Source organism: Setaria italica, chromosome VI (assembly GCF_000263155.2).
Source record: "Setaria italica strain Yugu1 chromosome VI, Setaria_italica_v2.0, whole genome shotgun sequence".
In the NCBI taxonomy this organism is placed as follows: Eukaryota; Viridiplantae; Streptophyta; class Magnoliopsida; order Poales; family Poaceae; genus Setaria; species Setaria italica.
Window position 1 is genome coordinate 32,489,930 of NC_028455.1, and position 11,163 is coordinate 32,501,092.

General features: G+C 45.5%; 2 protein-coding genes across 4 annotated transcripts in view; one reads left to right on the forward strand and one right to left on the reverse strand.

Annotated features, from left to right (window-relative positions):
* The window catches only part of LOC101779395 (G patch domain-containing protein 11), a 4,764-nt gene extending 2,981 nt beyond the window's left edge, over positions 1-1,783 (forward strand). The window contains exons 4-5 of one of the 2 annotated variants that reach the window (XR_002678210.1): positions 205-321; positions 1,509-1,783. The gene's annotated coding sequence lies outside the window, so the exon portion shown is untranslated. The remainder of the gene's footprint in view (positions 1-204; positions 322-1,508) is intronic. The other variant, XM_004973814.4, reaches the window with a different exon arrangement.
* A 741-nt stretch (positions 1,784-2,524) lies between these two features.
* LOC101773844 (squamosa promoter-binding-like protein 14) lies at positions 2,525-6,537 on the reverse strand. Of its 2 annotated transcripts, none has more exons than XM_004974781.4 (3): positions 5,567-6,537; positions 3,566-3,702; positions 2,525-3,471 (listed from the first exon to the last, which is right to left on the reverse strand). In XM_004974781.4, the coding sequence occupies exons 1-3, from the start codon at positions 5,977-5,979 to the stop codon at positions 2,816-2,818; spliced, it is 1,206 nt and encodes a 401-aa protein (XP_004974838.1). In that variant the 5' UTR covers positions 5,980-6,537; the 3' UTR covers positions 2,525-2,815. The 2 variants fall into 2 exon arrangements, with proteins under 2 accessions (XP_004974838.1, XP_012702111.1); XM_012846657.3 differs by having other exon boundaries at positions 2,525-3,468; positions 5,567-6,533.
* Positions 6,538-11,163: the final 4,626 nt, after the last annotated feature.

Here is an 11,163-nt window from a genome sequence, read left to right on the forward strand (position 1 = left end):
CCATCCCCAATTTTCCACCCTTCCACTAGCAAAAGGATATATGAAAGCCCCCCCCCCCCCCCCCCCCCCCCCAGACTCAGAAATTTGCTTAAGAACTGCTCATTTTTTATCACTTCTCTCTTATTGGCCCCCTCTCAATTCATTGCCAAGCTCCGCCTACTGATTTGTGGACATCTCATCTGCTCGACTTTGTAAGCATTACAGTTTGCTGCTAGAATGGAATCTCGGTGCAGTGCAATAGCAATTTTGCTGCGAGTCTTGTGTCGTCTAAGGATCCATGATTGCTGATGATATGCCTGGAAAGGGACGTGATCACAGAAGGTACCATGCCATATAGCTGCAACATTATTGAGCACGAGCCCAATTCCTATTTATACTGTCCCTAACTGCACAGTTTTGAGTGTTTGGACCCTCCCTGCCAAAGGCAATTTCATTGTTCTTCTTTCTAATGTAGATTCTTCAGTCTGTTTGGTCCTGGAATTAGACTGTTTTCCAGCAGCAACATTTCAGCTTGTATAGAAGAATCAAACCTCTCTTTGGAAATAAAAGGAGGAAAAAACATAACAACTAGTCACTGGACGAAAAAGTAGATGTAGGCAACAAATTTGCCAAGATAATCTCTTTCACACGGAAGCCTGTCTGATGCTTTGTGGAGAAAATAGAAAAGCTACAATGATAGCTGATTGCAATCTCATGAATGTTTGGAATGTTTGCCTGCTTGTGTAATTGTGTTCTGGATTATTATTCTTTGCTCTGTCTGTTTGATTTGTCTAAGTGGACTGATAATATCTCCTCAATAAAATAATAGCATTTATGATATGAATTTTATATTCTTTTGAGGCCAATGGTTTGCATATGTGAGCATTGTTCCTCCCTGTTTTTCCTGCTCTGTAGTGCTTTATTGTCAGCAAATTCAAATTAGTAGTATGTAAAATTGGGTGATTCGTCTTCAACCTCTTTATTATACAGGAAATTGACTTTGAGTGGATTCTTTGAATAGATTATACCTTTTATACTCCTGGATTTTGTTTTTTTTAGTATGTAGGTCAACTTCTCTTATTTTTTTTGTGTCAATTTTTTGACCAACTGTTTCATGATTGAAGTGTGTCACATTACCTTGTGCAATATTATTAGCACTAACAATTGAGGTGCTATTTTTTATTTATATATCTGTAATAACTGTACCTTCACATGTGATAGAAGTATAGAACAATAACAATGCTGCCACCTTTATTGTCCATGTGTCTTTTGTCAGTGAACTTACCAGCTTCTATGCCATATTTTGTTCGCAGCTTACAAAATACAAAATAAAACATTTTAAAAAGATTAAACTTATTATCTTTTTTTTTGCGAAAAAACTTATTATCTTAACTGCATATCATTCTTTGGAACACCTGCATTATGTGGGCACAAAAACTCCAAGAACACATGCAATATGTATGAGATATCAGTTTGTGGGATAGAAACCTCAGCTCTGATGTTCTAACAGTAAATTTTCTTGCCTGCAGGCTGTAAAGAAGTATAAGCTTTCCAACTGATGGAGTGAGGGAGCTATATTTTTGGACATCTGCTCGAGTTTGTAGTTGAGGCTCGTGAATGCCCAATCCTACTTTCTCCAACTTCTACAGTAGCATGATGGAATCTCTGTACTGTGTGTCGTCTATGGATCCATGATCATGGGCGATATGCCTGGAATAATAACTGCTTACTGTCCCAGGAGCTACCATAATCCCATATGGCTACAGCATTTGAGGTTAACACAATTTCATTGGTCTTCTTTCTAGTGTGGGTTCCTCAGCCTGTTTCGACTTTGAATTTTGCTGTGCGCTAGCGGGAACAGTGTCAGCTTGTACAACAGATCCAGACCACTAACTGGAAAGAAATGAAACACCAGCACAACAGTGATTAGACAAAAGAGGTCGGGGTTCGAGTCCAGCTTCTCACAGATGCCTTCCCAAGGCAGGGGCTAGTCCCTACCCTCTTTTCTCAAAAGAGATGCGTGCCACAAATTCACCAAGAAAATCTCTTTCACAAGAAAGAAAGTATTGATGTTTTTGGATGGAATATACTACCGTTCTCCACTGATTGAATTTTTTCAAGGTTTGAAAGAAGCTGCTACATGGATCTCATTCTGGCCTTAGCCAACTCATCAACACAACACCACCACTGGTGCTGAGAGCATGCTGCAAAGCCACGCTGTGCCTGTGGTCTGGCTTTACATAAACAACACTCTTGGAACAGATTCTTGGCAATGCCAGGCAACATTGGACGGTACAGCAAAAAGAGGAATGCAAGTTTAGCAGTCTAAGTACAACATTCAGCAGATGATGCATGCATGGAGCCATGGCTGCTTTTTCTCCAGGCCATTCTCCTGAAAGTTTGCATCTGCTTCAGATGTAAAGATCACAGTACCAGCAGCATGGATTAGCCATATAGCAGAATTCAGAATTGAGCTATACACACTCTAAGCAAGTAGATTATCAGCTAAAAATGGTATATATCAGCAGCCAGCACGCGGTATGGATATTTTCAATGATTACCCCGAAACTGAACAAAGCAAACTTCAGGATGAACATGAGATTAATACATCGAGCAAAGTCCTCAGACAAGCATACTGATAACTTCAAATCATGGAGCTCTACATAGACGCAACAGATGAGTTCATGGACAACCACAAAAGAAATTAGTCGCCTGACATTACAGGAGTTCCTTACTTATCATATTGGAAGCTTGAAGCTAGCAAACTGCGTGCAGCATCAGGCTTTCAGTTCCATCTCTCTGAGCGACTATGATCGGCGATGGTTTATTTGGCCTCCTAGAGCGACCAGTCCGTTGTGTTGCTGGCCTGGTCGAATGTGCTTGTGGAGCCGTGATCGATGCGAGGCGCTGGCGCCGGCCTGTTTCCCTGCAGGGCAAGCTCGAGCTCACCTGAGAACTGGCCGTGATGGCTACTAGAGCCAGAGTGCACCTCATCGAGGGGGAGGTCAGGTGGCAACTGAGGTGGCACGTCCCGCCCACCTGCATGGCCCCGAGAGCCAGTCCAGGGGCTTGGCGCAATGTAGCTACTCGCCATGAGGGAGGGTGCCACAGGGTTGCCATCAAAGCCCGCTGTTGCAGGCATTGACGCAGCACGGCTGTGGCCAGCGCTTTGGGTAGTATCCCATTGCTGAGTTGACAGAAGAGAGAGAGCACAGCTAGAGTCCGCGGGGACTCCTGCAAGACATCCACCTGGAGGGAGCTCCGGACCAGGGAACACCGGTGGCCCTGATGAGGAGCTACCATGGCTACCATATGAATGGGCACCATATCCTGTGATCGCACTGTGCTGATGAGGATCTAAGCTTGCTTGCCACTGGATACTAGCAGGCACCCTTTCACCAGGTCGAGCTGCCGGCCACCCATCCCTCATGCTGCTTGGAACCCTTGGGTAAGTGAAATCCAACAGAAAGCTCCTGAACCTGCCGGGTTCTTCTGGTTCAAGCATATTAACATCAGCAAAGACAAAAAGGAAAATGAAAGTGGCAAGCACATTACAAGGTAGCAAGAAAATAGGAGGCTTCGTTACCGCCAAAGGATGTAGCAAGGCGACCATAGCGTGATGCAAGAGGTCCAGCAGGCGGCCTCCTCCGGCGTTCATTGTGGCCCGTAAGGCGTCTGCGGCAACTGCGTTTTTGTTGGTCAAATTCATGCAACTGGTGGAACCTGCAATTTATGTGAACAGAGAAATGATGATTCAAGCTTTCTTGATAGAATTTAAAGGTGAGAGTCAGTAGCAGGACTTTATAATGGTACACAGATTGCAATATCTGGATGATAATTTTTTTGTAGAATGCAAACCGAGCAGAAAACAGAAAGTATATGGATAAGGCACACATCATAATAACAAGAAAAGTTAAAGGGCAGCTTAATAATGGGATATAGCAAGTTCAAGTACTAACTTATAATATCAGCTTATCCTAGTAGTAACATGCATAGCGTAACACAGATATGGAAAACCACACTTCAGGTCAAAGCAAGTAGCAATGCTAGTACATTGAAGAGTAAAATTTCTCTGTTTCCTAGGCTAGTGTTCTGCACATCCATTAAAGATCAAACACTATCGTTACACCTTTCATAATTGCATCGCATCTAAACTAGTAAAGGAAAAGAGAAAGGAACCGTGTTTGCGTTAAACAAGACTGTAATCATTACTAGAGATGTGAGATGTTGGGCTTAACGCAACAGTACACATTCACCAATGAATTGTCCTAGTGTGGAGGCAGGTGTCCTTCACAGGAAAGCATGTGGTCCAACTTAGCTTTTCTAATGACGCATTAGGACACTAGTTATTGCTATAATTGGCTATGTGGCATTATGGATTAGCACAGCTCAAATCCAGAACTAAGTCATATTTTGTTTTGATGTTGATCAGGACAGTCTTGCATGCAGCCTAGTATTAGAGCACAAGGTTGCTGCTGGCACTCGGTTAATGTATTAAAGTCCCAGTTCCTTATTTTTTTTAGATGTAGTTCTGCCATTTTCAGTTTTTGCATGGAAAACAAAATGGCAAAGGCATCAACATAACCTAAATTACCAAATATAATCTATAGAGAACGGGGACCAAAAACATTGATTTAAAATGAAAAATTTATCAAATATAAGACAGGGAGACTAGCTAGCTACTGGTAGCAGTTTGAGAATTACATCTTTTCCACTTTTTCGTATTGTTCAAACCATTGAGGTGTCAGGCAGCTGGAGTTTTCCATGGAATCCCATGAAACAACGCAGCGAAAATGAAAATTAGTATGCTATGTGTATGCTAATTATGAAATGTGTGTTGTTCCCGAGACTATCCGTTTATCAAATTAGACCAACAACAGCTAGAAAATTCCCAGAGCTTCAGCTGGTGAATAAACTAACTGGTTAAGTAACAGAAGATATAATATTTAAAACTTTATTGAGGCACTAAACATTTAATACTATCAACTTTACAAGTTGTAACACTTAAAATACACAGTGGCAAAGGCTAGTTCTTCGATCTTTTCTCCCAGTTCTTCCTTGGGGGACCACTGACATACTGATCATGGCGAATGCAAATCTCATAGACTAATGACTAATTAACTGACTGGCATCATTGAGATACTAAGTTAACTCAGGAATCTAATGCAAAGCAACTGACAGGCAGGCAGGCTGAGTCACATCACTCTATCATCATAGTATATAGGAGCATCCATCAACCTACCAACTTTAAAGTTCTAATGAGCACCGTTCAAATGAAACATAAAAGTGTAATAGTAAAGCAAGTTTTCGTTTTTTACTTTTTTTTTTCCCAAAAGAGCAGATATCACAAAACAGTTGTTGTAGATGGAAGCAGCTCAATCACCCTGTGCTAAAATAGTACTAGATAGCGCATCTAATGTGATGTGTACATAAACCTAGAATTATTTTTTTTTCTTTATGGCGTAGTCTCCATAAACCCTAAAGAACAAAAGGAATTCAAAAACACAAAGAGCAGAGCAAATGCAACAAAATGCCAACTTAAAAATAAAGGTGTAAAAAAAATGCAGCAGAAGCAATGGCGAGTGACCTGCTGCACTGCTGGCAGAAGCGCTGCTCGATGCCGTTGACGACGACGAGGGGGGCCTTGGCGTGCATGGCGCACACCTTGTGGCGGCAGTGGTAGGTCTTGGCGCCGGTCAGATCCACGTTGCACCCCTCCACCTGGCACCGCGCGGGCGCCGGCGAGCCGGAAGCCCCGCCGGCCGCGCCCCTGCTCCTCCTGCCGGGGGCCCTGCCGGGCGACGCGGACGGCGGCGGTAGCGGCTGCGGTGGCGGAGCGTCGCTCGCGCTGGCACTGCCACCGCTGCCGCTGCTGCCGCTGCCGCCGGCGTCCTCGAAGTAGATCTTCTTGCCGAACTTGAGCCCGTGGAGGTGGTCATCCCCGCCGCCGCTGCCGCTGCCACTGCCGCCGCTTCCGCCGGCGGCACTGGCAGCCTCCATTGCTGCCCCCTCGTGTTCCTGGCCCGGCGGCGCGCGCGCGCGACGGTGGTGGATGAACGGACGGATGAAGCGGCGACGGCGTTGGTGGTGAGGTGGGTTCTTGGGGCCCCCTCTTCTCCTCTCCCCTCCAAGAGGGAGGAAAGAGAGGGGAGGTGGCGAAGGAGAGGGACAAGAGCGGTCGCTTTGCCCTTAAAATAACCCCCCTGTGCTCTCCCTCCTCTACTTGTGCGCGTGTGACTGTGTGCGAGAGAGAGATGCTGCTTGCTGCTGCTGCTGAGGTGAGCCGCTGGCCAGGCCTCGCCCTCCCTCTCCTCCCCGGCCAGTCAGTCTCTCTCCTCTCCTCGCTTCGCGCACGGTCTCTCACGCACGCACACGAGCCGGCCTAGCTACCCGCGCCAGCTTTGCTATGCTTGGTATGACGGCCGTCGCCTCGCCCCGTGCCGCCGCCTGCTGCCGGGGTTTTTGTAGGCGTCTGGGTCTGGCTCGGCTGGCGCACGTATCGCGCGCGAGGAAGAGAGGGAAAAGGCGGCCTGTGCCCGTGGCAGCGAGCGGCATGCCATCTTTGGCGCACCGCAGCACAGTGCCAGAGCCCTGCCCTGCCCCAGTTATCAAATCACACAGGCAGGGAAATAAAGCTACTCCCTCCGTCCCCAAAAGAATGCAATTCTGGAACAGTGTCATGATTTACTGTGTCAAGTTTGACCTATTATAGATGAAAAAGTATAAATATATATAATATCAAATAAACATTATTAGATTAATTACGAAATGTATTTTCATAATAAATTAATTTGGAGCCATAAATGTGAATACTATTTACTACAAACCTGATCAAACGTGAAGCACTTTAACTGGCACGCATACCATAATTGCATCCTTTTCAGGACAGGACAGAGGGAGTACTATTTTCTCTCAGTCCAGCGACACGCTGCGTCACTGTGAGAGGCCGGGGAGAGAGAGAGTGAGTGAGAGCGGAGAGGGGAGAGAGCTCGTCATCGAGGTGCGAGGCAACGTAGCAGGCCATGAATGAACAGCACGGCTGTGTTGGCAGCAGCGACGGGCCAGCCCAGCAGGCCGCTGCTGCTGGCAGTGCAGAGGCGGAGTAGCTGCTGGCCTTCCACAGTAGATGTTTCCTCCACGGGACCCACCAGCCAGCCTGAGAGCCTCCCTCTCTCTCTCTCCTCTGCCACAGACAGAGTAGCTAGGGAGAGAGGGGGCATCCGGCATCAAATCCAAGCGGCATGTCATGGCACTGCTCATGCCGCGCCCACTGACGCGTGGGCCCGTGCGTCCTGTTGGCGCCAGCAATGATAGGTGAGCATTGATGATGGCTGTTCTTTCCCGCTGACAGCCGGAGCCGGCGAGGTGGCGGTGCCGGTGGTGGTGGCCGGTGGGGATTGGGGAACGCTGTGCTGCTGCTGCGGTGGAGGCGGGAGTTACCGTGCCCGCAGGGGGTGGTAAAAGTAGGCCGGGAGCACTGTAGCGTGTGGGCCGGGTGCCGCTTTTTATTTGCCCTTTTGTGGTAAGAGGCAATCAGAGGGTTTTTAAACTTCCAAACGCCTTTTCACCACTTCAGGCGCGGGGGGGGGGGGTTGCAGGCCGCGTGGAGTAGCTCCAAATTACGTGTGCATACGTACTCAATGGTTTGGGCAGCATATATGTGTGCTGTAGCGGTCTCGTTCGGTTTACTTGATGTATCAAACGTTAGTGCTGTTTGGTTCAGTGATTTTACCCTGTAATCTGATTACAGCGCAATCAAATCCCGTTAAAGATTGTTTCATGCGCTATGTAATCAGATCACGCGGTATCGCTTACCAGGCCTATTCAAATTCGATACCCCTCCCCTTCGACCGTAAACAAATCACGCCACTCCTCACGACGGAAGGAGCTTTGGCAACGACACTCTCCATCCTTCCGAGCGCGATGCGAGTCCCCAGCTTCGCTGGACAGAATTCCTCCTCGCTTGAATTCTTGATTCCCTTCTTCCCCTTTTGTTCCTCTAAGCAAAACTCTTTCTCTCCTAACCCTAGACTGGTTCTTCTGTTCCACTGAGATTCATTTATCTTCAAGATTGAGATCCATGGCTGCAGCGTGTGGAAAGACTGAACAGGTGGAGAGGAAGATGCGAGGACTCCGCCGTTCAATTTTGTCTGTCCGGCGGCAATTTTGCTTGCTTCCGAAGCATTGCTTTCCATTGTTCCTAGCGGCTCATTCTTTTTTTTATATCTTGGAACCAAACAAAGAATGTAATATGATATCTGCAACAGATACCGCTGTTATCCGATTACATTTGTGTTTATGTTATTATTTCTCCAACCAAACGGCACCTTGGAAAGTAGTGAAAACTCTATGCATGAGGTTGTTTTTTCATTCATTGATAGCATGTTTCTATGATGGACAAAATGTTGTCAACAATGAGGTACTCATAGATGTAAGATGTTCGTGGTTGCGTTCAAACAGGGAGCAAGCGTTTGTATAATGAGTGTCCCATCTTTCGACACATGTTTTTATCATTGACATTTTATGATTTTCACGCATGTTGTCAATGACTTATGGCTAGTGATTTTTTTCTCCATTATTTTTGGATTGAAAACTTCGAACTATATCGGTGGAAAGTTCGCAAACCAAAGTTCTACTCAAAATTTTCAAGTCAAAGATTGCAAGTTGGATAATCTTGAAATGGTCTACCCTAGTACATCCTTAATCCATCAAAACACAAGAGTTCAAACCCATGGTGTATCTGCTGGCATCTTCACTTTAGGTCTTGTTTAGTTGCCAAAGTTGGGAGGTGCCAAATTACTGTTACAACACTGTATCACACTGTAGCGTTTCATTTGTATTTGTGAATTATTGTCCAAATATTGACTAATTAGGCTCAAAAGATTCGTCTCGCAAAGTACAACAAAACTGTGCAATTAGTTTTTAATTTCGTCTATATTTAGTACTCCATGCATGTATCGCAAGTTTGATGTGATGGAGAATCTTCTTTTTGCATAGTGCCAAAGTTGGGAGTTGGGGTGAACTAAACAAGCTCTTAATTTAGAGCTTGACAAGATGGCTCCTATCATATTTTAACCCAACATGTGGTGTAGTCGATGCCCCGGTGGATTCCTTCTATTGGCGGATCATCTTTTGGAGCGATCTCGGCGGCTTGCCTCAAAATACCAGCTGATTGGCACGGGGTTCGTTGGAGCTTTCCATGTTCTCACCTATTGATTCACTGGCAGCATGCATGTCCTGTTGCTACTTCCATTTGCCCGTTGGAATCTGCAGTGAAACCTCTCGGTACACAGAAACCAAGAACAAACCCTAGTAGCTTGGAATAAAGCAGAGCTAGGAAGCAAAAGAAAGCCCAGACAGGCATACACGGCACGGGAGGAATATTTCACCCAGAACGGACATCCAGATGATCTTGGTAGGTCTCTCCTCTTTCTCCTTTTCGGATTTTCACAGCAGGGTACAATGCCATTTTACCCATTTTCAGCACGGCCACCACAACAGTCAGCTGAACAGAAACATTAGCATATGAGAAAGCAACAAAAATTATTCTTCCAAAAACCTATCTCGAAAATACAAGCACAACAACCACCGAAAAGAAGTGGTAGCAATATCTAATGTGTACGAAAGCTTGACCCTCGTACAAGTATAAGTGGCATTCTTCAGATCGACAAATCATCGAATTCCCATGGATAAAAAGTACAGTGCTTCTGCTTTTATGCTTGTCCATGCATGGCAACATAGCATGATTCCACTTCTTAACATCATGTATTCATGTAGTTTATATTGCTTTGGTCACAAAACAAGTATGCGTAAAAGGATCGACGGCATAAACAACACGCCGGATCATGCGGACCACAGCACCAGTGGAAGAATGGAATGGATGGTGCTGAGCACGAGCAGCAGCAGCCTAAAGGAAAAGGAGCAGTAGTAAATTAGGACTCGGTGATGTACCTGTCCACAAACACAGGCGATTTGAGTCTATCATAAATCAAATGATCTATGTGTTGATCACATTTATGAAAACAACAATAATATATTACGATATCGAATGAGCATCATTAGATCCGAAATATATTTTCATATTTGTTTTTTATGTGGTAATATGTTTTTTTAGGGCGGCAACGGTGGGCGGAGATCGCCCACCTGAACTCAATTGATTTGGGGCAATTTCGTTCAAAAAAAAATTGATTTGGGGCAAAAGTTACATCGCAGGCACGGTGCTAAGGGGGGGAGGGAGGAGGAGGCTCGCAAGAGAGTGTGATTACATAGCAATGTCAGTGGTAATAGATGCTAATACTCTCCTTCTAAAAAGATGTTAATACTCTTTACAAATGCTTATCTATACATAAATGGTGAAATATGTGTTTCTTTTTCTTACAGCGTGTCCATGACGGCGAGATCACTGTGGACACTAGCTCATCTTTGGGAGGGGTGGAATGAACGAAGGCAATATCGATGAGGAATCTTGTATGATTGGAACTCCTGCATTATTGGAGCATTCTTTTCACCCCATTATTGGAGCATTTTGAGAGGAGTTTGAAAGTCGAGAGGGAGGAAACAGCTTGCAGTAACTTAATAGGCCGCCTCTGATTTTTGTTCAGGGCTTCAGGCTACTGTTGCGACATAACTGATCAAGAGAGCTGGATTGGCCTCCATGCATGTGATGGATGAACAGGCTGCAGAAGGCAGAGCCCGGCCCACCCACCATGAGGCAATGGCAGCTGACAGAAATGTAGCAAGAAATGTCCGAGATCATTACCACCCTTGGCAGAACGGTGGCGATCTTATTTGCCCGGGCGCAGGGGATTTTGTCAGTGCTTACTGTATGCTGCATTGCTGCCCTTGGTCTTGGTGTATACACTGGTCCATCGAGTTGGGAGACTGTGAGCGACTTTGATTTTATTTAAAAGAGGCAAATGTAATAATAGAGGGCTGCATGTGTAGCTTATGGCAATCTTGTAAGCGCTTTGAAATTAAGTGTATGCATTTTTCTAACCAAATCTAGAGATAAAACTGAAAACATGCGACAGCAGTGCCCTTGTGTGTGTGTGGGGGGGGGGGGGGGGGGGGGGAACTCCACCCGATGGTGGAAAAAAGCACATCAGTTGGTTTTTTTTCAGGGGTTTTTTTTTTTTATATTTTTTTTAATCTGGCATAATAACTCAACTTGTTTTTTTTTTGGTC

Coding starts and splice junctions, on each gene's coding strand:
- LOC101773844 (XM_004974781.4), bottom strand. CDS start 5,979: ATGGAGGCTGCCAGTGCCGCCGGCGGAAGCGGCGGCAGTGGCAGCGGC. Junction 3,703..5,566: donor TTCTGCCAGCAGTGCAGCAG/GTCACTCGCCAT, acceptor CATAAATTGCAG/GTTCCACCAGTTGCATGAAT. Junction 3,472..3,565: donor CCTTGCTACATCCTTTGGCG/GTAACGAAGCCT, acceptor TGCTTGAACCAG/AAGAACCCGGCAGGTTCAGG.